Below are 25,520 nucleotides of genomic sequence, written 5' to 3'. Positions count from 1 at the left end.
TCCTCCGAATGCTTGATAGATGGATCAATTTAGGGGATTGATGGTCAGATTTAGCCTGACGTAACACCATGCAGTGGTCTGTTACCAGACATAGACCTGGAAAACCCAGGCCATGGCATACAAGTTCAGGAAGGTAAATTTGCAAATGGAAAACATTTTAAGACACATCCCACAGCTGCTTCCTCATCCCCCACCCCATTGTTTGTGTTTTTAGAGATGTTTAAGAGAAAAAGAGGCAATAACAATGACACTGTGCTGTGCTTTGGAATCCTCATTTATGTTGAAAAAGGGTTCATTTATCATCTCCTTCAATATTTCCATGAGGAGACTTTGCTCATCTCACCAGGGAATGGAGTGGTAGAGCAAACACTTCTCTGTCCACCTGATGATGGAGGAGAACCAACTAACTGAAGGGCAGAGAGCCTGAAACTATTATCGTCTCTCTGCCTGCCTGCTGCAAGATATTGCTGCATACCTGTGGTCCCTGCAGGAGGCTGCATGTGTAGACTTGGGCCAGAACATATATTATCTTCCAAGCAGTAGATTTCTAGATAAAAGGCAAGCAGGGGCCTCAGGTTCAGTTGCATTCTTCAGCGTGGTTCACAGGAGGCCCTGCATTCAGGTGGTTACTGGGCCCTCACTCAGCTGTTAATAAAGCTGACTTTTGGCTCATAGAGCTTGGAGTATGCCTCCATTTGTATGAACCTCCAGGGAAAGCAGGGTGAGGGCTTGTGTTCCCTGGACTCCTGACAGTGAATGACTCCTGGACAGCTTTGCTTGGTTGTTTCCCAGGTACTTCTAACTCAGTCTGCCTAAAGATGAGTTCCCCCTCACTTCTGTTTCTCCTGTGTTTCCCATCTTGGGGATTGACCTTAGTGTTCTTGTGGTAGCTCCAGCTGAAATTATGGATGTTGGAGCATGAGAGGCCCTTTGTGAGCTTACTTTTGGGTCTTTCTCACCATTCCCACACATTGCTCTTTTAGCCCAGGCCTCAGCTGAGACATCACCTGCTCCTGAGTCTTTGCCGACCCATGGAACTGGGTACTTCCGTAGTCCCCATACTTGCCCTCCACAGTCCACTGAAGCAAGTTGGCTTTATTACTTCCCTGTTGCTCCCACTAGGCTTTAAGCTTCTCTTAAGCAGGATCTGTATCTTGTTCATCCTTGAGTGCCAGTGCTAGCACAGGGCCTGCCTGTAGTGACTGCTTAATAAATATGTCTTGAATGAGTAACACTCAGGCCTGAGAGTACCTGAGATTGTATAGCATAGTGGTTATAAGCTCAGCTTTGGAAATCAAGGCCTGTGTTCGGACTCTGCTATTTGTGTGATTTTGGGTGAGTTCCTTAACTTCTTGATCTTCAGTTTCTTCACCAATAAGATGGGGATAATAACTACTTCCTAGGGCTGTGATGATGAATTGCAATGATACATGCAAAGCCCTTTGATCAATGTATGACACATAGTAAGTGTTGTGTGCATCATAGTACCTATTGGCAACAACAACAACAATATAGTTATCTTTAATGGAAGAGAGAAAGCTATAAGAACTAGTTGGAACTAGAAATCAGGAACGTTGAGTGCTTGCATAGTGGATTTAGAGGAGATGGGGAATTGCTTGGGATAAAATGTAGGAACAGATGGGATTACCCTGGGAGAGAATGAACAGGGAGGGAAAAATGGGTGGAGGAACTAAAGACAGAACCTTAAGAAATCCTACGTTTGAGGGATAAAAGGAGTCAAAACAGGAAAAAGAGCAGATGACTACAATTAGGAGATTGCAGCTTCTCAGATGCGAGGGTCAGGAGTTTAAAAAAGATAGTCAGAGGCGCTATACTGGGCAGAAGATCAATGAGGAGAAGACGAGAAGAGGCAGCCATAACGTGTTAAACGGGAGTATGTTAGCGCCCTTGGGAACTAGCCATTTCAGTGGAGTCAGAGGAAGAAGCCATGCTCTGAAGGAGGTTGGAGAAGGCCAGGTTAGGGATGAAGTCAGTTTGTTGTGCTACAGTGTTTCTGTAATGAGTATTATCTGTGGGTCAATAGATGACTGTTGTCAGTATGATGTAGAAGTCACATTGGTTCATATGTAGGGTTCGTTCTCAGCACATGAATGTTTTGGCATCACTGGCTACTAGTGGCTGAAAGCAGACTAACATAGCTGAAGGCAGAAGACTGGGGGAAATGGGGAACATAGAGAGCTGCTCATGAGGCCCAGTCACCCTGTGTTCTTCCACTTGACGGATTCACATCCACTCTGTCTTGAAGTGCTTTGGGGACATTCCTTGCCAATCTTGGTGAGTTTAGTCACTGATTCCATCCCACTCAGCACCTTCGACCCTTCTGATAACTCCTTCTACTACAGCCCCCTTCCTTTTTTAAGGTAAAGGGCCATAATTGCTAGAGTGGTTTTTTTCCCCAAACTGTGTCCAGCTTTATTAAAGATACTTTTTGTGAACAATCATGGTATTTCAGGCAGGACATGAGCGAAAATCATTAACAGTATACAACTTTAAGATTCCCTCCTTCAATGGACTTCCAAAATCAGAAAGCCGTGGTAAAAGCCAATGAAGTCTTCATTTGGTGCCCCGAAGAGGGAAAGTTCAGAGTGAGGGTTGACGTTTCACATTCAACGTGCTGTTTAACAACTTTTCATGAGCTGACCCTGACTTTCAGGAAATGAAATGAAAATGGCAGAATTTATCTGAAGATCCACAATCTAGAAACAGAGCACGGGTCTTTCAAGGGTTCTCACTGGGAAGTCCAGATTGCCAGCCTGACTGGTAACCAGTTATTGGGGGCCAGGCCCCAACAGGTATCTGGGTTTGAGGGAGTTAAGTGTATATTGAAGGCAGAGAGGGAGAGGGGGACATAAAAAGGAATTTGTTTCTCCACACCGCAAGGCCTTTGTGCCAAGGTGACTGTGTGTGTCACCGTCAGACAGTCCCTCTTTCTGGGAGCCAAGAAGATGTCTTTCAAAACTAAAAGGGAAAGGTGTTTTCTCCACATCAGTCCAGCTTCAGAGACATTTTTTTTTTTTTCTTTCCCGAGATGAAGTCTTGCTCTTGTCGCCCAGGCTGGAGTGCAGTGGCACCATCTCGGCTCACTGCAACCTCCGCCTCCCAGGTTCAAGTGAGTCTCCTGTCTCAGCCTCCTGAGTAGCTGGGATTACAGGAACCCACCATCACGCCTAGCTAATTTTTGTACTTTTATTAGAGACGGAGTTTCGCCATGTTGGCCAGGCTGGTCTCGAACTCCTGACCTCAGGTGATCCACCCGCCTTGGCCTCCCAAAGTGCTGGGATTAGAGGCGTGAGCCACCATGCCTGGCCTCAGAGACATTCTATTAGTGACGTATGCCCCTTCTCCATAAAACAACAATGATGTGTTCGGTGTGCTAACAACATGGCTTAAAAAAAAATTTCTGCATTTTTATAAAACTTAATAAAAAATAATACTTCAGACTGCACAGTCACCACAAATACACAGTTACCAAAATGCACACACTTCCCTTGGCATCCCCGGCGCCTTCAGCTTTCTGTGCCTGCTCTGTTTTGGCCTCTGCATTTTCTGCAGAGTTATTCCCCTCCTTGCCAGCATGGGCTTTTCCCTTTTCCCCCTTTACCTTCTTTCCCTTCTTCGCAGGGGCCTCTTTAGGCTTGGGCTTTGGAGGAGCAGGTTTGGCAGACAACCTTGCAGATCTTCTCTGTGGTTTGTCCTCACTTTGGTTTTGTCTCCGTTAGCGTCCCCTTCAGCCTTTGTCTTGGGCATGGTGGCGGCCGCTGCAGTGGAATGTAGTTGCTGGATCCGGGGATGCAACAGCACGTGGGCTTTGGTCGGCCTGGGGGATAGTTCTTACTTCTTCTTCACACTGCTCATAGAGTATTTCTTTATTAGAAATTTAACATTTAAAAAAATCAGAGTTTTTAATGATGATGATTGTTTTTGTTGGTGCTCAAGTTAAAATCTTTTTTTCAACCCTGTTTTTCTGATAAGCCTTGTTATTTTTAGAGTTTGTTGTTGCAAAGCATTAGTTTTTTAGCAATACATACGTTCAATTACAGAAGAAATTCCCATGATTCCTTTTCCTAAGGTTGAACAATCTGAGAAGGAGGGTTAGTTAATAGCAGCATCTATAGGAGGTTTTTCCCAAGGATCAGCAGACGTAAGCATTCTTGGCTGCAACTTGGCCTAAATCAGTTTTCCCTTGGTGACTATCTTCCTAAGTGCTCTTTATTATATATTAGGTGATTGTGTTTTTGCATTTCTGTCCTCTCTCTGATCTTTTTCTACAGTCTGAACAAGTGTCAGAGGCCGAGTTACTCCCACAGCTGAGCAGAGCCCCATCCCAGGCTGCAGAAAGTAGTCCAGCAAGAAGGTAAGGTCAGCCTGAGGATGCTGTCAGATGGCATTGCGAGTCCCACCCATGAGCTTCTTATCTTTATTAGCTAATCTATTGTTTTAAGGTTTCTCTGTCCTGAAATGAATGTCAGTGATCCAGATTTCCTAGACTGTGGGTTCTTTGTGAAGATTGGGGTCCTGAAGATTCCTGGGCTTGACCCTTGATGTCATTTTGTACATGACAGTACATACTCAACCTCCTTAGCCCCGCAGCTAAACATGGTGGCCTTCTTTATGGCAAGAGCAAAAAGGGCTGTGGAGGGGGACAGATGTCTCGAACAAAACCCCATCCACCTGCTAAGCCTCTATGAGTGCCTCTTGGAGTGGGGTATTCTCTCCTTCTTGGTCTTTGTACCATGGTTTCCTCTTGCATCGTGGCATTTTCAGCTGGCATCTGCCCAGCCATGCCATTGGGTCACCTGTCATTTACTCAGTAAGTCCCCTCACTCATCATGCTCTCCATTCATCTCCTCACCCTCTTCTTGTCCTCCAAGGCTCTTCTCCCTTCAGAGAGCGTGGGCCTTGGACTCAGGAGCACAGGTGAGGTAGAGTCCTCCAAGGAAGCAGGCCAACTGTGTCCTTCCATAATACACTGTGGCTCTTTTTCTTGACTTTATGTAGGAATTGGGGATAGGAGAATGATGAACATATGATTAAGACCTTTAAAAACTTCCAAAGCTTAGGTTTTAAAAGGCTTCAGAGTGAGGCAGGAGCCTATCTTGTCTTCAGTTAGATAAGGCCCCATGGTGTGAGATGCACACAGGGTCTGTGTGAGTTTCAGGTGACAAGAAGTAATAGCCTTCTTGAAACATTTAAAAATAAAAAAAAAAAGGGAAGACCACTGGACTCTGATGCCTGTGTCCCCCCAGTTCTTGCTGAGCCATGGGTCAGTAAATAGAGTACCCTCCTGATCTTGGGGCTGGGGCTAAAGGAATGTGGGACACTGGCAGGAAGAGTGGAGGGAATATTTAAATGTTTAACTTTTAATTTTTATTTTGTTTTAAATCCGCAGGATGTACCGTATTCTCAGCCACCATCAAAGCCCATTCGTAGGAAATTCAGACCAGAAAATCAAGCTACAGAAAACCAAGAGCCTTCCACCGCTGCAAGTGGGCCAGCTTCTGCAGCAACCATGAAACCGCACCCAACAGTCCAAAAGTAAGTAGACCACATAAACAAGAGCAAGGTAGGAATCTCTCTCTGAGATGTACACAGATATGTAAATGTGTTGACATTTACATGCACACCAACAGAAGGATTTCATGGTTTTAAGTTTTTTTTTTTTTTTTTTTCATGGTTCTAGATTTTATCTTGCTCATCTCTGTGATGGGATTCAAGCCTCCCAGTCACACAGAAGGCTTTATGAGCTGTAGGACTTAACCTGACCTAAAGGGGCAGGCGAGTCCTAGGCTGTGGTGTTTGCTTTGGTTTGATTTCTTTCCCTTCCTCTCACCTTCTGTTGTTTCCTACCCCTCTTCCTTGTGAGGGCCCAGACTTTCCTGGCAAGACGACAGTATTGTAAATGGCAGTTTTGCCCCTCTGCCCATGTTATCTCCTTTTCCCTCAGGGCAAATGGCTAGCTCCTTCACCCACAGACACACTTTCAGTAGGTGTGGTATGTGATGGTTTCTGTTGTTGGTCGCCTCAGCACAGAATGGATACATACAGAACTTCCATTATATTTATCTAACCAGCTGGAACAGGTATTGGAGGGAGGGTGGAGTCATCTGTGGACATGGCCAGGGACTGAGACAATGATGCTCTGGACAAACTATTCTCTGTAAAACTTTGGCTTTGAGAAGAGCCATCACTTGCTTCAATTTCTTTGTAGTGAAATTGAGGTAGGTGTTGAGGACAGAAACCTGCTCCTGTCACTTGACTGCAAGTGAGCCTGACTGGTCACTAACATAAATGCTCAAGACCCATCATGACCCTGCTCTTGGGGTCTTGCAGGTCTCAGATGCTGCTGCAGATTTTCTTCTGCTTACACTGTTGTAGAACAAAAAGCAGCAGGTTCTGTGGAGATGTTAGCAACTTGTCTTTGAAGCCAAAGTCCCGTTCTGAATCTCTGCAGCCTCTCCTTCAGGCGATTTTCTTTTTTTTCAAATGGACAGGTCCCTGGTGGTATAAGTCCATAGAGGAAGTATATTTTGTTCATCACATTCACCGAGAGCTTTGACCATCTTCTAGCCCCTGTTAAGCCTGGAAGGTGAATCCCTATCAGGAACAGAGATGGCTCAGTTTTCTTCCATGTTCTACCCCAGCACTCCACTTTAATTTCAGCTTCATGTTAATTTTAGTCATCAGTGGCTTAACATTCTCCAGAGTAGTTGTCAGGGCATCTGGTGGAGTTCATACAGAGATCTTTTCTTTTTCTCTTTTTTATAACAGCTTTATTGCAATGTAATTCACATAGCATACAGTTCATGTTTTTAAATGTACAATTCAGTAGTTCTTAGTTTATTCACAAAGTCATGCAACCATCACCACAATCTAACTTTTGTCATGCCTAAAATAGTATCAATGCCCATTAGCAATCCCTCCCCATTCTCTCCTTCCCCCTCAGCCCCTGGCAACCACGAATCTCCTTTCTGTCTCCATGGCTTTGCATATTCTTGTCATTTCACATAAATGGAATAATGAAAGGTGGTCTTTTGTGACTGGCTTCTTTCACTTAGCATAATGTTTTCAAGGTTCATCCAAGTTGTAGCATAAATCTGGACTTTTTTTTATGGCTGAATAATATTCCACTGTATTGATAGACCACATTTTATTCATCCATTCATCAGTTGATGGACATTTTGGTTATTTCTGCTTTTGGCTCTTAAGAGTAGTGCCACTATTTGTGTACATGTTTTTGTGTGGACTTACGTTTTCATTTCTCTTGGGTCTGTACCTGGAAGTGAAATTGCTAGGTCATGTGGTAACTCCATCTTTAATATTTCAGAGAACTACCACACTTTTTCATAGTGGCTGTACCATTGTATGTTCCTGTTGGCAATGTATGCGAGTTCCAATTTCTCCATTTTGTCAACACTTACCTTTTTTTTTTTTTTTTATTACAGCCATCCTAGTGAGTGTGAAGTGTTATCTCATGGTTTGATTTGCATTTCTTTCGTGGCTAATGACATTGATCATCTTTTCATGTGCCTATTGGCCATTTGTTTATCTTCTATGTGAATAGACATAGAAATGTCTATTCACACCCTTTGCCCACTTTTAATTGGATTATTAATCTTTTTATTTTTGAGTTATGAGTTCTTTATATATTCTGGATACAACTCCCTTGTCAGATATATGAGAAAATTGAGCCATCTTTGTAAATATTTTCTCTCATTCTGTGGGTTGTCTTTTCAATGTCTATTTATTTTTATTTTTATTTTTAGAGACAAAGTCTCACTCTCTCTTTCTCACCCAGGCTGGGGTGCAGTAGCATGATCATGGCTCATTGAAGCCTCGAATTCCTGGCTCAAGTGATCCTTTCCGCCTCAGCCTCCTGAGTAGCTGGAACTGCAGGCATGAGCCACCATACCCAGCCAATTTCATTTTATTTTTTGTAGTGATGGAGTCTTACTATGTTGCCCAGTCTGGTCTCAAACTCCTGGCCTCAAGGGACCATCCTGCCTCGACCTCTCAGAGTGCTGGGATTACAGGCCTGAGCCACTGCACTCAGCCAATTGTCAATGCCAATCAGATCTGTAAAGTGGTCACAGTCCATTCTAGTTCAGTTGCCCTTGTCTAGAACCCATCTCCCAGTGATGGCACATATGGCTGTTTTTCTAGGAGAACATCAGTTGCTCTTTTGCTCTAAGAATTCGGTGTTTCTTGCTGTGGGATGAAAGGTTGTAGATTATCCCTGTGGTAACTACACTGATTTATCATCCCAACCATGAACGGTTTTGAAAAGTAAAGAGAGTGTTAAGGTACTTATACTGAACAGACAGTTCAAATGGAGATTGTAATGGGCATAGTAGGATGCGTGGTCACTCTAGTTATGCCTGTTCTGTGAATTTGCTGTTAATTGGGACATACTGGTATTAAAACGTTCTGTATTTTTCTCAAGTGCCACAGATATATGCTGGTCTATGCACATACACATGAGTGCACATTTATGCACACACACACTTATACTTAGGCATTCATGCCTAATAATAAATAAGGTAGAGGTAGTAGTCTGGCTAAGTTAATGTAGAATTTTTGGGAAAAAGAATGTTCTTCTATTATTTTCCTTCAGACTTGTCCACAGGGGACACCTGCAGGTCTTTTAAGTGCTATTAATTCTTACACAAAAAGGGCATTCCAGTTAATATGGTTTGTCAGGAAGAAATACTTATTAAAATGTCTTGGAATAAATGGAACACAAATGTTTGAAAAGGCCCACTTCACAGCTTTTATTCAAGTTATAAAATGGGAATTACTTCAGGTGTAAATAATTCATCCCAACAAATTTGTTTCATTTGCTATCTATCTGCCTGACCGCCTGTGAATATGAGATTTTATTTTTGGAGCCCTGTGTTGTTAACCACTTGTTAGTTTAACACCTCTCATGAACCAGATTCTGACCCTCAAGGGTTCAGACCTCTAAGTCCTTTTTCACTGAAGTGTTTGTGCTTTTCTGTAGGCAGTCTTCCAAACAGAAGAAGGCCATTCAAACTGCTATCCGCAAAAATAAAGAGGCAAATGCAGTGCTGGCTCGGCTGAACAGTGAGCTCCAGCAGCAGCTCAAGGTAAGGAATGAGTCCCAGATTTGGATGACCAGGCTTTTCCCTGGCTTTTAAAAAGTTTTTTTTTATTTAATAGACATATAATAATTGTACATATTTATGGGGTGGGGTGCGTAGTGATGTCTCCATATCTATCGTGTACAGTGATCTGATGTGACAATTGGCTGACCATTTAATTCCATCCCTGTTGATAAGACTTGCCTCTTTGTTCTCAAACCCTTTTTGGAAGGTAGAGAATTACTATATTTAAGTTTCACGGGTTGGTTCTTGCATAGCCAGAGGAAGACTAGTGACTTTAGTATGTAGGCTTCATATTGTGTGTGAGTTAAAAGGAAAGACAATCTGTTACGAAGGCTGTTTGAAGCATTCTCTGTTATCCAAAGCTTCTGGATAAGCCCTTAATTATTTACATCCTCTCTGAGAGAGAGGACGTAAATTCTTATTTCAGTAGAAGGAAGTGGCCCTGGTACTATCAAAGGCTGGCTCCTCCTCTGGTACCTTGCAAATGGTTCTATTTCACCTTCTCAAGGACATCACCCCTGTTTCTCTTCATCATTACTCTCCCCTGTATTAGTTTCTCAGGGCTGCTATAACAAAATACTACAAATACGGTGGCTTAAGATAACCAAAAATGATTCTCTCACAGCTCTGGAGGCTAGAACTCTGAAATCAAGATATTGGCAGAGCCATGCTCTCTTCAAAGGCTCTAGAAGATAATCCTTCCTTACCTCTTCCCAGCTTCTGGTGTTGCTGGCAGTCCTGGGTGTTCCTTGGCTTATAGCTGCATCACTCCAATCTCTGCCTCTGTTGTCACATGGCCTTCTTCCTGTATCTCTCTGTGTCTGTGTCCAAATTTCTCTTCTATTGTATCTTCTTATAAGGACACCAATCATTGGATTAGGACCCACCCTAATCTAGCATGACCTCATCTTAATTTGATTACATCTGCAAAGAACCTATTTGCATATAAAGTCACATTTACAGGTACTGGGGTTAGGACTTGAACATATATTTTGAGGGGACATGATTCTACCCACTATATCCCCCAGTTCTCTACTGGATCATTCACCATCCACACGTAAATGTGCTCCAGTATTGTCCATTACACTTGGCCAATTACTGTCCCATTTCTTTGGTTCCCTTTACAGCAAAGTTTCTTAGGAGTGGTTTTTATTCATTGTCTTTACTTTCGAACCAGTGATTTTCTCCTCCTTCCATTTCAGTTGGCTTTGTCCTCCTCCACTCACACCCGTCTTGGGGCTAAATCCAATGGGGCTGCTTTAATATTATTAATTTTTTTTTTTTTTTTTTGAGACGGAGTCTCGCTCTGTCACCCAGGCTGGAGTGCAGTGGCCAGATCTCAGCTCACTGCAAGCTCCGCCTCCCGGGTTCACGCCATTCTCCTGCCTCAGCCTCCCGAGTGGCTGGGACTACAGGCGCCCGCCACCTCGCCCGGCTAGTTTTTTGTATTTTTTAGTAGAGATGGGGTTTCACTGTGTTAGCCAGGATGGTCTCGATCTCCTGACCTCATGATCCGCCCGTCTTGGCCTCCCCAAGTGCTGGGATTACAGACTTGAGCCACCACGCCCAGCCAATATTATTAATTTTTTCAGAAGAATTCTACACAATTGATCATTTCCTCCTCTGAAATTGCTTTTATAACTGGTTTTTGATATACCATACTCTCCTGGTTTTCCTTATGCTTCACTGGTGCTTCCCGTTTTCATTTTCTGCTGTCTCTTCCTTCCCTGACCTCACTTTTATACCCCAACCCCATTTGCCCCAATACTTTAGTATGAAAATTTTCAAACGTACAGGAAAGTTGAAAGAATAATAAGTGAGTGCTTGTGTAGACATCACTTCAGTTCTACAATAACATTTTGCTATAGTTGTTTTTAATCACATACCTACCCATTTATCCTTGTGTCCATCAGTTCATCTTATTTTTGACATATTTTCAAGTAAATTGCAAATATCTATATACTTCCCCTAAATATTTTAGCATATGTATAATTAGCTGGAGTTCAATATATTTTTACAGTTTTTTCTTATGATGTAAAATGTTTACACAAAATGCATGCACAAATATTATTATTATTATTGTTATTATTATTATTTTTGAGACGGAGCCTTGCTCTGTCACCCAGGCTGGAGTGCAGTGGCGTGATCTCAGCTCGCTGCAAGCTCCGTCTCCCGGGTTCACACCATTCTCCCGCCTCAGCCTCCCGAGTAGCTGGGACTACAGGCGCCTGCCACCACGCCCGGCCAATTTTTTGTATTTTTAGTAGAGACGGAGTTTCACCGTGCTAGCCAGGATGGTCTCGATCTCCTGACCTCCTGATCTGCCTGCCTTGGCCTCCCAAAGTGCTGGGATCACAGGTGTGAGCCACCGCGCTCAGCACACGCACAAATCCTAAGTGTACATTTGCTGAGTTTGTAACAAGTACATGTACTTACTGAATCCAAACACCCATAAAGATAGAGAGTATTAGCATCACCCCAGGAAGCTCCCTCATGCTCTTTCCTAGTCAATTCCTGCCCTACCCACACAGAGGCAATCAGTATTCTAATTTTTATACCATAGTTTTGCCTGCTCTATAACTTTATATAAGCGATGTCTTGCAACTTATACTTTCATATAAAGCTTCTTTCACTTAGTATTATGTTTTTGAGATTCATTTATATTGTTGTGTGTATCAGTAATTCATCCATTTTTATTGATGAGTAGTATTCCATTGGTTGAATATGTTACAGTTTGGTTATCAGTTCTGTTGACAGACACCTGAGCTGTTTCCAGTTTTTGGCAATTTGGAATAAAACTGCATTTTTGAATAATCTCTGTATGGACATATGTTCTCATTTCTCTTGGATAAATACCTAGGATTGGGATTCATAGGTAACATGGTAAGTGTATGTGGGTAGTTTCTGAGAAACTGCTAGATTGTTTTCCAAAGTGGTTGTAGCAATTTGTACTCCTACACTAATGTATGAGAGTTCCAGTTGTTCCACATCTTTGCCAACATTGGTGTTATGATTATTAATTTTAGCCAGCCCTGTAGTGATATAGTTTTTATCTTCTCCTTGCTGACTAATTATGTTGACCGCTTTTCTTTGTGATTATTTACCTTTCATATGTTACTTTATGAAATATCTTTTCAGATGTTATTTTTCTCCAAAGTAGTCTATAGATTTATTATAAAACCAATAAAAATCCCAGCAGGATTTTTTGTGATTAGACAAGCTAATCCCAAAACTTATATGTAAGGACCAAGGAGCTGGAATTGCCTAAACAAATTTGAAAAGGAAGAACAAAGTTGGAGGAATAACTTTACTATCAAGCTCCAGTAATCAATATGCTGATGCATAGATCAATGGAATCGGATACAGAGTCCTGAAATAGACCACATGAAAACAGCCATTTGATCTTTGACAAAGGTGCAAAATCAATTCAGTGAGAAAGAATAGTTTTCAACAATTGTTTTATAACAATTTGTCATTTGCATTTAAAAAAAGAGCCTTGATCTAAGCTTCACATCTATACAGAGATTAACTTGAAATGAGTCATAGATATAAATGTAAAACATAAAGCTATAAAATTTTTAGAAGAAAACAGAAAAATCTTCATGATCTGAGTTAGAAATAACACCAAAAGCACGATCTATAACAGAGAAAAACTAAAAAAATTGGACTTCATCAAATTAAAACCTTTTATTTTGCCAAGCATAGTTAAGAAAGTTAAGAGACAAGCTGCTGGGTGGGAGAAAGTATTTGCAAACCACATATTTGATAAAAGACTTATGTCTCAATTATATAAAGAGCTCTTAAAATTCAATAATAAGAACTCTCCAAAACATCTCAGTTTAAAAATGGGCAAAGGATTTGAACAGACACTTCACTAAATAATATATAAAGATGGCAAATAAGTACACGAGAAGATATTCAACATCATTAGCCATTCGAGAAATGCAAATTTAAACCACAATTACATACCACTATACACATACTAGAATTGCTAAAACAAAAAAATGTGGCATCACCAAGTACTGGCAATTAGAACTCTCATTTACTGGTGGTGGGAATCCAGAATGGTACCTCCACTCTGAAAAATCATTCAGTTTCCTATGAAGTTATACATACACTCACCGTGTGACCCAGCAGTCTCTCTACCTTAGTGAAATGAAAATTTATGTTCACTCAAAGATCTATATATGAATGTACATAGCAGTTTTATTCATGATAGCCCAAACCTGGAAACAACACAAATGTTCTTCAAAAGATGAATGAATAAATTGGGATACATTCATACAATGGAATAGTACTCAACAGAGGAAAGAAATGATATACAACTTGGATGAAACTCAGACATTATGCAGAGTGGACAAGCCAGTATCAAGAGGTTATGTACTGTATGATTCCTTTTATTTGACATTCTTGAAAAGGTAAAACTATAGTGATGTGAAACAAATCAGTGGCTATCATGAGATGAGAGTTTGTATGAGTAGTCCCAGGGAACTTTTGGGTTTGGTAGAACTGTAATGTATCTTCTTTGTGGTGGTGGTTACACAAATCTGTACACTAAAAGAAAAAAATTGTTTTACCCTATGATAATTTTAAAAAATTGTTTTTTAAATGTCAAAGTTCATTCTGTTTTATAAAGCTTTGTATGTGAACTTGTTTTGTTTTGCATTTTGTTTGGTTTTGGGTTTTCTCCTCTCTCCCTCTGCTTTGGGGTAGGCCAGTTTCATCCATTGTTCTCTATATTTGGTGGGCCCTTTTAATTTGGAAACCAATATTCTCCAGTTCTGGAGGGTTTTTTATTTTTATTTTTCTTGTCGTTGATTATTTCCTCCCCCCTGCCTTCACTCCCATTTTTTCTCATTCTCCTTACTGATATTCAGACATTGGACTTCTTAGCTTAGTTCTCGAATTTTCTCATATTTCTTTTCTGTTTTCTGTTTCTCTTTCTTCCTACCTTTTCTTCTTGATTTTTGTCTATTTCCGGAAACTTAATTATATATTCTAAATCTTCTGTTGTTTAATAATCAATAATTTTTTGTTTTCTGTTTATTTTTGATGATATCCTATTCTTGTTTCATTGTCGTGATCTTTTTTTTTTTTTAATTATACTTTAAGTTCTGGGATACATGTGCAGAACTCGTTGTGATCTTTTTTTTATGGTCATTTTTCTTTCTTCTTCCTGAATAGTTTGTTTGTGTGTGTTGTGTTGTGTTGGGTTGTGTTGTATGTACTTTATCTTAGATGCTTTCCTTCGATATCTGATGACCCTTCTTTGCTCATATTTAAAAGGAAGACGAAAACACTGATTGGAAGTTCATTGCATGTTGTGAGGCTTGTCAACTTTGAGCTTCACTGTCTGGCAGTTTGGCTCGGCTCTATAGTTGGGGAACCCCTAAAGGGAGTATGATTAGCTCTTTCCTCTTGGTCTGGTTGAAGTCTCCAGAGTGGAGACTGTTTTGGTCACCTGCATGTAGGGAAAGAGTTGGTTCAGTGGAGCAAGAGGGCTGTAGGTCTCAGCATTCCAGGATATTCATTCACTCTCCCTATTTCTGACCCAGTATCTTGTCCTCAACTGTGCTTGTTTCTTGCTAATTCAGATGCTCTCTGTTGTACCTTTTCAAGAAATAAACCTTCAGCATTCTGCCCTGGTGGCAGGAATGGTCTGGGGACCTAATTGCTTCTGAAACAGATTTTCAGCCAGCGCTTGTTTTTGCCAGCCCCCATCTCCCTTATGTACTCCCACTTTCATAGGTATCTGGTGTTGCCAATTTGAGTCTTTCAGGAATTCTCCTATGTAATATCAAATTGGTTCTTATTTTTCTTCATGTTAGCATGGGACTCAGCTTTCTTTACTTGATCTGTATGAATGGAAAAGTTCAGTCTAGTGAACAGAAGTCTGAAGAATCATTGAAACAGAACTATAGTCATAGCCCCTCAATTAATTCCCAGGCTAAGCCAGTTTATAGATCCAGAGCCTCTTGAATGATGAAGGGGCATCTATGTCTCCTTAAGGAAGGACCCCACTGTGCAGCCAAAAATTTATACTGTAAATCTTTCTCCTAGCCTTTCCCAAAGGGACCCTGCTGCCATTTACCAGGGTGACTGTGCATTAGAGGAAGGGAAATAATTAGACTTTTGGGGAATTACTAGACCCTGGCTCTGAACTGACACTAATTCCAGGAGATGCAAAGTGTCACTGTGGCCCATCAGAGTTGGGGCTTAGGGAGATCAGGTGATCAATGGAGTTTTAGCTTACGTTCATCTCACAGTGGACCCAGTGGACTCCCAAACTCACCCTGTGGTTATTTCCCTAGCTCTGGAATGCATGCTTGGAATAGACATACTCAGAAGCTGGCAGAATGCACACATTTGTTTTCCTGGGTTTCCTAAGTCATTTACCATTCACCAGTTTGCCACTCAGCTTTCAAAATTTATTGCTATCATCTTGTCCCTTTTGTTTTCCCTGTCTTGTGGGTCCGTGACTTTGAAAAGTACTTTATTGTTTTAGTGGTGCTCCAGGAGGGAGACAGTATGGTACCCCTGGTCAGTCTTCCATCTTTACCTGAAACCGCTATCTATACTGTTTTGCTGGATGATGTTGTATGGTCTCATGGCTTTGAAGACCATCCATAAACTAGTGAAACCTAATTTATGTCTCAAGCCCTACTTCTCTTTTCCTCTGTGCTCTAGACTTGCATATATAACTTCTTACTCAATGTTTTCTCCTTAGATATTCAATACACATCTCAGATAATTAATTGTCAACCCTATCCTTGAAATACTCATTTCTTATCTAATCTTCTCGTTCTCAATATGACTACCAGCCAGCTACTTTATCATACAAAATTCCCAGGAGTCATCCTCAGATTTTCCTTCTCTCCTCCATCAACTTCATCAGCAAGTCCTACCAGTTCTAGATTCAAGATTTATCTAGAATTCATCCACTTCTCCTCATCTTTATGGCTTCTACCCTGATGGAAGCCATTTTCATTTCTCACCTGGGTCCCTGCAGTAACCTCCCAGTTGCTCCCCTGCTTCCATTCTCACCCTGCTGTAATCCACTGTCTACACAGTAGCCAGAATGAAAATTTTGAATTTTAAGTTGGGTCGTGTTCCTTCCCTGATTAGAAACCCTCATACCACCCCGCCTACACTTCCATACTCTTTCCTCTGCCCACAAGGCCCTGTATGATCTGACTCCTTGCTTAAGTCTCTGACTTCATTTCCTGCCAATGTCTTCCTTGTTCCCTCTACTCTGGTCACACAGGCTTTTTGTTCATCAAATTCACCAAACTCACTCGTTCCTCAGGGCCTTTGCAGTTGCCATTTTGTCTGTAAATATCCTTCCCCCCATATCTTCATATGGCTCACTCCTCATTTCATTCAAGTCTTTGCTCAAGTAGTGCTAACTCTGAGAAGGCTTCCCAGGCCACTCTCTCTCCTTTTTCCCAGATCCCCCTCTGTTACTCTCTATTATGTTATCTTATTTCCTTCTGGGAGTATCTTGTTCGTTAACTTTATTATCTTTCTCAAGTCATTTGAATGTAAGCCCTATTGCTTTGATCTGGCATATTCTTTGCTGATACCATCACAGCTAGAGCATTACCTCACCTGTAGGAGATAGAAACCAAAAGACTTCTGACTGGGTGGCTACGAGAGCATGTGAATAAATACTTGTGAAGTTGTATACTGACTATTAGTATGCTGATTCTTCTGAATCTCACAATTCAGCCTTTATACAGAATTCTTTCCCACCTTGACTAATTCTACTTGAATACTTTTGTGTGTCCCCTCTCTTCCTGCCAGAATATCCCTTTTAGGCCCGAAAGTTTGAATTCCAAAATAGCAGATTGCTCAGCTCTTTTCTGCCTTTCACCCAGATGTCGTACCTTACACCATACGTTGTGCAGAGACCTGGATGAGACTTTGGTGGAGGGGCCACTAGCATACCTTTTTGGCCCTCAGACCTGACTGAGTATGGTGCTGAATTATAAGCCAGAGATTGCAACTAGAAATTTAAGTCCTGTTGGCTCACTGCTCAGTATTAGGAGTCTGTTTTTGCTTTCTGCTCTCTCCTAGTCTTTTAATTTTTAATGACACTCTCTACCAGCTACTGATCTTGTTAAAACAAGCTAAAACTAGGGCAGGGTGGTAGAGGGGAGTAGGTCAGTTTCATTTCATTGTCTTCAGAAAGGAGTTGAGAGATTACAAATTGTGAAGCCCCTTTTGTCTGGTCACCAGCATTAAATCTGGTACCTCCCAGTCTTCCTGTTCTTGAGTTATACAGCACTTGTATTTGTGGGTCCAGTTATAAGTTTCCTTTTAATATCTGATGAAGTAGGAATGAATTCAAGAAATGACCCCTTTGCTTTTTTGTTTTTCTTCTGTTTTGTACAACTCAGGAGGTTCATCAAGAACGAATTGCATTGGAAAACCAATTGGAACAACTTCGTCCAGTCACTGTGTTGTGACCCCCCATGGTTCAAGTGACAGTGGGTGACCTTGTCTGCCAAGATCTTTCTTTTGAATGTTTTGAACCCAACTACTTTTCATAGATGTTTGACTGTGTGAAAAGCTGTGAGCAGCAAAATATAATCCATATGACCTTTTCTCTTGCACTTCACTTGTATGTTTTACTGTGGTGGAAAAAATACTTCAACTGATTATCACACTTGAAATGGTAATTATCAGTGGAATTTGTCTCCTATTCTTAAGTACTTCTGCAAGGTATTAGATGCTGCTCCTTACCAAAAATCAGTCTTCTAGCAAATAAAAATAACTTAGAGAATTATTTATTTAAAGAATTTATGTTTTCTATAAAACCTTATAACCAAGTACCTTCAGGATGCTTGTAACCAAGTACTTTCAGGATGCTTTTTGTATGTATATCACATACAGTAGGTTGGTTTCCTGAGTAATTGGGAATTCCAACTAGATAGTCATTGGTGTGACCATAATAAAAACAACAATAAAAGCATCAGATTTAGACTGGCGCTGTGCCCTCTACCACTATATGCCAAAAAAAATTGCTTCTCTAGTGCCATTTTGATATTATATCTAGCTATAAATAATACATGACTATTGTTTTCTATTGACTGTCAAAGACTTACTGGGTCTTTACACCTCTGTAAAGTGGAAGTTTTGGCAATGAGCTATTTAACTTGGCCAAGCTAGGCTGTCAACCCAGACAACTCAGTCCTTTCATGTAAATTTTTGGGCAAGAGAAGTCTGCTTTGACTGCCTTGCCTGACCAAATTAAATAAATAGTTACCAGATCTCTACTTTTATCCTGCATGGGATAATATATCTGTAAATGCATGAGTTTGGAAACCACCCATCAATACGAAAGGCTGATGAGACTGTTAGGATTGATAAACATTTGTTGTTTGAACCCAGGTATCCAAACTGGGGAAGAAGGGGAAATGGTTGTTACCAACAATCTCTAGTAGTTATTTTATTCTTTATTTTAACCTGGATTGCAAATGTATTGCGTATGAACAGATAATGAAAGAAAGTGGTCCTCATGCTAGATGTATGACTGTTTTGTTCTCTGTAAAGTGTATTCTTGGGAAGTGATTGGTTTATATCAGATTCAGAGGAGCCCAGTAACTCCAGTGTAGGTGAAGTAAAACAGTAAGCTCAAATTGCAGAAGCAAGTATCCTACAGAAATTTAAGTAGCTGCTGCTTCTCCTGAAAGCCCAAGTTGAAAATGGGACTACAGGGGCACAGGGCTACTGACCCTCACAGGGCATGCCAGCATTAACACCACTTTGAGAGACTAATGGCAAGAAATGCTGTCTCCTGTGCATTTTACTAATTTCCCCATTCTTAGGGTAGCAGGGTGGGAATGTACAGGGTCTTTTTGAAGCAGTTTTGGATAGGTATGCAATATATGGGATTCAGCCTTTGATTTCAATAGAGCTGAGAGCTTTTAGAACAAGTAGGCATTTATTTAATGTTTCCTTAGTCCATTGGCAAGCTTTATCAATAGCTTAATGGCAGAGGATAAAGGCTCAAACAGATGATGTTTTTCCACAGAAAAACAAATTGTTGAATCTAGTCCGTGCATATTTAAGGATTTTTGAATTGATTTTGAAAATCAGGAAACTTGAACTATTTCTCTATTCCCTTTTTTTCTTCCCCATTTGCTGCCTTTTTTGTTTTTATGGGGGAAGGATGGGGAGTAAGTTTAAACTCTTCCGAAGATTATGAATGGGTCAGCGTAAATTTTAGGCAACTGCTTTTTCCATGTTCTGAGATCTAGGGGCTACAACAGATTTTATCAACAGTGTTCTTTTTTTTTTTTTTTTTTTTTTTTTTTTTGAGATGGAGACTTGCTCTGTCGCCCAGGCTGGAGCAGAGTGGTGCAATCTCGGCTCACTGCAACCTCCACCTCCCGGGTTCAAGCAATTCTTGTGCCTCAGCCTCCTGAGTAGCTGGGATTACAGATGCCCACCACCACGCCTGGCTAATTTTTGTATTTTTAGTAGAGATGGGGTTTTGCCATGTTGGCCAGGCTGTTATCAAACTCCTGACCTCAAGTGATCTGCCCGTCTTGGCCTCTCAAAGTGCTGGGATTACAGGTGTGAGCCACCCGCCCGGCTATCGGCACTGTTCTTATTGCAGACATTTCACAGCATGTTTGGCTTTTGGTAAATTCAATCCAGGAAAGACTAGCATGTGCACTTTATCTCATAAGCTTCCAGTACATATGCTCTCACTTGGGATAGCACTTCATTTCTATTAGGCAGACGTATAAACTAAGGAATGTTAGTCTGCAGTATTCATTTTAAAAATATTGACATGCTTTTCCCCTTCCCTCCATGATGGCAGTGCCAGAGTGAGCCAAATTAGGAGGTTGGGGTTTTGTCTGGTTGGCTTGGTTTTCATTAAGGGAAAAAACTTGCATTGGACAATCAAATTCCTCCAAGTTTTGTAATGTCATCATTATTTTAAGATAGGCAAGCACACACTAATAATATGTATGCCTACCTTCTTGGGTGGACTTAATTGTAACCACAGTTTATTAGTTGCTTAGAAGTGGATTTTTTTAAAAAAAACAGTTAAATGTACATAACACACAAGTAATGACACACTACTTTTACTATTACCTAAGTAGTGCTCATCCTCTCTGTGTTTTCTTAGGATGTGTACTTTAATTTAGGATTATAACACCTGATAAATATTTCTGTGAGCCTTTAATGTGATTTATAGGATGGCTGAGTTACTGAAATCACCATTATACATCTTCTATAAAACGACTCCAAAATTAGACCTGCCTATTGGGGAGAATTCTATAGACAGAAGGTCAATGTTGCCCCCATCTATAGGGGTTGAATCACCTTGCTGTTAAGTGGTCTTCCCCCATTGGGATCCTACAGTCCCACAGATGAAAGCACAGTAGTAGCTGACAGCTGGTTTATTGGGTCCCTCGGCATCTCTCGTATGTGGCATATTGCTTTCGCCACTTTCCTATCCGGCAGACATCAAAGCAAAACTAAAAGTAGATATCTGGAATGAATGTATATGTTGTAATTGGGCAGATATTTACCTTAATTGGAAGGATCTAACTGCTTTGCAAATATTAAACAAGTGCTTGGGCATGATTGGGAGAGGAGGCAGCTTAGCTGGAAGCTGTGCCCATCTTACTGTCACTGGAGAATAGGATGTCAGAGCTGGGCAGGACTGGTACCCATCACTTGCAGTTTGCCTGTGGGGAAACCAAAGCCCTAAGAAACAACAGTACCTGGCTCAAAAAATCCATAGAAAGAGGTAACTAGTGGCAGATTTGGGATGCCAACCTGATTTTATGGATTTTGAGTTAGATTCTCTACCCTCTACCAATACTAAAAATAGATTAGGAGGGTTTTTTTTCTGTTTATCATGTTGAATTTCATTGACTTAGTTAGTCTTTAAATTTGAAAACATGTTTTAGGGAGTTTAGTTCTGGAAATTTCTCTTGGATTGAAGTGACAAAATCTGAAAGAAAAGAATATGATTGAGCTATTTGTTTTCCTGAACACCTCACCTTTTATGATGCAATAAGGTACTCTGAGTTTCTTGGCAGAGTTTTTGACAGCTGTTGCTTTCAGTGGATTCCATTCCTATATTCCTTATGGGAGTTTGTTTTTAAAATAGACTACTGTGATTGAAATGAACTCAATATGTAGTTAAGTTACAGTTTTCTTCAGTGTATTTTTAGTTACTTGGGTCACAAATGTTCAATTTCAGCATATTTTAGGGTGAGTAATCAAAAATGTGAATTTGCCTTGATTTCTTACCACTGTCTGAGCTATCATAAAGCATTCTCTTTAGTTGTGATTTGATTCTATAGTCTGTTTCTAAATGACATTTGTCTGTTTCTTAAATGATCTCACAGCCATGGTAATAATAGATGTGTACTCAGAAGATCAATAAGGTAATATTGGAATTCACGTGTTTTTTGCAGTTAAGGCAGCCATTTGCCAATATCTTCTTTTAAGCAGTAGTTGGAAAGATCTCAATTACAGTATAACACCTTAGAGCTAAAAACATTTGTTCAACACAAACTAGAATCACACCTTCTCACTAGATATCACCAAGGGAATGTGGTTTTAAAAATAAAAAGAAAAGAATATAACATATCATAGCAACCAGATCTTCCCATATTATTGACAAGTAGGGATCATTAGATTCTGGTTTGAACATTCTGAATGTGAACAAAATGTAGTAGTTAAGAGGTGTTTTCCCCCTCTATTTAAAGAGAACACTAGTAATTTTGGTTTTTCTTTCTAACTGCTTTACTGTTTCAAGTGTATTCTTTTAAAACTCTGATTTCAAGGATCAGTTGAATTTATACTTTAGTTATGGGTATTTTGTTACTTTTTTTTTGTATCATGACTCAGTATGGTTCAGTTTCCTAGTAAGAAGTGGGGATTTGTGTTTTTGGAGTCCTCACCTCAGCTCACGTATCTCACTCCTCCTTCAGCACAAGCTAAGGGAGATCCCACCCACACCGATAGATCAGTCATTGATGGCAATTTGAATGTGGGTATTACTCTGTGATACCCTGCTTCGCTTGTTTGTAAGGAGAAATGCATCTGGTTATGTGAATTTCCCAAGAGCAGCAGACATGGAGGGCCAGACTTTAAAAGCAATGCAAGCAGATTCAAAGAGCTGTTGCCCTCCCCTAAAAGAGGCTTTTGGAGGCTGCCTTACATGCATGCCCTAAAGCAGTCAGTCTGTTAGTATGAGCAAGATATCCGAAGTACACAGTTGCTTTTAGGCTTGTATAGTTATTTTCTATACATGCTAACACACATGATGATAAAGGGACCTTTTCTAGGAGGCATTGCAGGGTTTCAATACACAGGACATGTTCTAGTTATAGAAGCCTTGCTCTGCTGTCAACAATTGGGGAATGCTTATTTTTTCATGTTTTGTGAATACTCTGGTCTTGCTGTAAGCTAATGTCATGGCTGTGGGAGATTAGAGAAGTGGTTTATGACTCTGAAGACCAGAAGACACCAGACTTTAAAAGGGCTTAAGTTGGAATTTGGGAACTACAGTGAAGAAACCTTCAGGTACCAGTTCCATCCTGAAGCACTCTGTTGAACAACAGGGCTAGGTCCTAAAGCTCTTTCAGGGAACTCTTCCCTGGGGCTGGAACAGTTGATGCAACAACCCCATTGTGTGGAGATTGGATCAACTGAGTTGTGTTATTTTTGTTTTAAGTCACCTTGTGCGAGAACCTCAACTGCACCTATCTTGGGAACCAAGTATACCCTTTTCTTTAGCACTGCCATCCTTTTTGTCTTTAGCACAAATAAGATGTTCAAGTGAGCCAGAAGCAAGAAGAGCCATTTTAGTCTTCATATCTGTTGGCTAAGAGAGATAATGAGCTGATGGTCTATTTTAACCTTGAAAGAAAAATGTATATTTTTTCACTACAGGTACATTGAACAGTAAAAAGTGTAACAGCAAAGTATATATTTGATGCCTTCTGTCTTTTCATGATAATGTGCTAACAAGTCGTGTTAATATTTTACTCAGCCAGAGTCTCATTCATTTGCTAAGCATTTGGGAACATTATGTATATTGACCTTAAACATAGGTGTCCTATATTTGGATTGTGACTTGTAGACTCAAGCTAACCTTACTGCCTCTTTTTCACACTTGTTGAAAAGTCTGTGAAGAACGTAAAGATCTCCAACTTTGGAAAATATACATGATGTGAAACTGGGGTGCTGTGTTAAAAATAAATGTATGATAACTAAGTGTGGGTTTTATGAAGTCTTGGTGTCAGTATATTGTGGTTTGCATTTGGTCTCATGCATTTAATGAAAGTAATGGGAAAAGGAGTTGGGAATCTTTCCAGTTAAGTCAAAGTCTGAGATTTGGTTATTTTTACCTCCTGGTGATCTGAGACAGGTTCTTAAATACCTGCACACAGTAAATACTTGGCAGTCATGGGATATCATGGCTGACTCACAGTGCATTTTAAAGATCTGCTAAATTGAAAACTTGGCTTAATGTGTGGCCAGGTTATTTGCTTTATCTTTTGTTCAAAATCAGTGTTCTTTTGTTCAAAAATATTCCCATCATGATGTCCTTAGCTGGAGTTGAGGTGATGGGGAAGGATCAGGAAGAGTTCGCTTGAAATCTCAACCAAGTAATCTGGCACCCTAGTTATAGTTTCTTACTTTTAAAATTTGAATAATTTGGGGAGGCACCTCTCCTATTGGGTGAGGGGTTTTATTCCATATTGTGAATGCAAATGGTGGGCTACACATAGGATATTTCCAATCTACTAGTCCCAAAGGACAAACTGACTCTGGAAGAATCATCTATCATTTGGCCCATAAGCTAGGATGCTGGAGGTCACCAGGCTCTGACCATTCCTAAGCATTGATGTGGATGACTGGGTCATTTACTTTAGAGATAAAAGGGATCTGAGATAATCTATGCAAGCAGTTCTCAAAGTGTGGTCCCCAGGCCAGCAATATCAGCATCATCAGGGACTTATTAGAAATGCAAATTCTTGCCACCCCTCCCCTGCACCAACTAAATCAGGAACTCTGGTAGTGGAACCCAGCAATCCGTGTGTTAATAAGCCCTCTGGGCAATGCTGATGTACGCTAAAGCTTGAACTACTGACTAGCCAATCTGATTTTACAGTCAAAGAAACTGTGGTGCAGAAAGGCAAAACTGACTCATCCAGAGTCTCAGCTGATTCAGAGCAAAGGCTAATTGTGTTTCCAGGGCATAGTTTTCGCTGTGCTACATTTTCTATCCATGAGTTTGTTCCTTCCCATGACCCTCCTTCCATCGATATTTATTTTATGTGTTCCTCCTGTTTAACTGAGCACTACATTAGGGGCTGGAGATGAGACTAACAAGACACACCTCCTTCCCCAAGGAGCCCACAGTCCGGTGGGACAGAGACCTACAAATGAATTGCAGTGCAGAGTGGGATAGGTGCTATGTTGTATAAGGGTAGGATCAACTGCTGTGACAACCCTGGGAATTCAATGAATCTCATTCACCTCACCATCCAGGGTGGATGCTTACAGTTGTCCTGTTTTCCTTGTGGTTGTTCAGGGACCCAGACTCCTTACATGTGTGGCGCCATGGTTCCCTAGGGCTGGGGAGTTTCCTCCCATTAGCCAATAGTTTGAGAAAAGAGAGATGGTGGAGAACATACAATTACCTTTCACAGAAGTAACACACATCACTTTTCTTCATTTCCTGGAATTCAGTCATCTGACAAAAGTTAACCACAAGGGAGACCAGGAAATTTAGTCTAGCTGCGAGCTCCAGAGGAAAAAGTTTCGGTGAACACAGTATGTACCAGAAGACACAAGACCAGGTTGCTCTGAAAACACACAGGAGGGATATTTAACTCAGATTATGAGGATTCAGGAAGGCTTCATGGAAAAGTCTTAAAAGAGGGATAGGCGTTTACTAGGAAGAGGATATTCCAGGCAGAGAGAGCTGCATGTGCTAAGGTGGGATAGGATAAGAACATGATATATTCTGGAACTGCAAAGAAATTCTCCTGTGGATGGAATAGATGGTGTCTTAATTTGTTTTCTGTTGCTTATAACAGAATACCCAAAACTGGATAATTATAAAGAAATGCAATTTATTTCTTACAATTATAGAGATTAAGAAGTCCAAGGTGGAGGGGTCATATCTGGTGAGGGCATTCTTGCTGATGGGACTCTCTGTAGAGTCTCAAGGTAGTGGGTGATATCACATGGTGAGGGGGCTGAGTATGCTAGCTCAGGTCTCTCAGCTGCTGCTGCTTATAAAGCCACAGTCCCAATCCCATGATAACCCATTAATTCATGAATGGATTAATTCATTCATAAGGGCAGCCATCATGACCTAATTAACTC

The 25,520-nt window shown here is 40.7% G+C and overlaps 1 protein-coding gene across 1 annotated transcript in view; it reads left to right on the top strand.

The window, feature by feature from the left end:
• Positions 1-23,396, top strand: part of REPS2 (RALBP1 associated Eps domain containing 2) — a 215,759-nt gene extending 192,363 nt beyond the window's left edge. Inside the window, exons 15-19 of the mRNA XM_033201417.1 lie at positions 4,293-4,375; positions 4,893-4,938; positions 5,411-5,556; positions 9,020-9,125; positions 17,543-23,396. Of these exons, the coding sequence (XP_033057308.1) occupies positions 4,293-4,375; positions 4,893-4,938; positions 5,411-5,556; positions 9,020-9,125; positions 17,543-17,611 (450 nt within the window). The 3' untranslated portion in view covers positions 17,612-23,396. The remainder of the gene's footprint in view (positions 1-4,292; positions 4,376-4,892; positions 4,939-5,410; positions 5,557-9,019; positions 9,126-17,542) is intronic.
• The last annotated feature ends 2,124 nt before the right edge of the window (positions 23,397-25,520 follow it).

Source organism: Trachypithecus francoisi, unplaced genomic scaffold (assembly GCF_009764315.1).
Source record: "Trachypithecus francoisi isolate TF-2019V2 unplaced genomic scaffold, Tfra_2.0 Lachesis_group6, whole genome shotgun sequence".
NCBI lineage: Eukaryota > Metazoa > Chordata > Mammalia > Primates > Cercopithecidae > Trachypithecus > Trachypithecus francoisi.
Note: the sequence above shows the minus strand (reverse complement) of the source record. Positions and strands in the feature narration are given on the sequence as shown.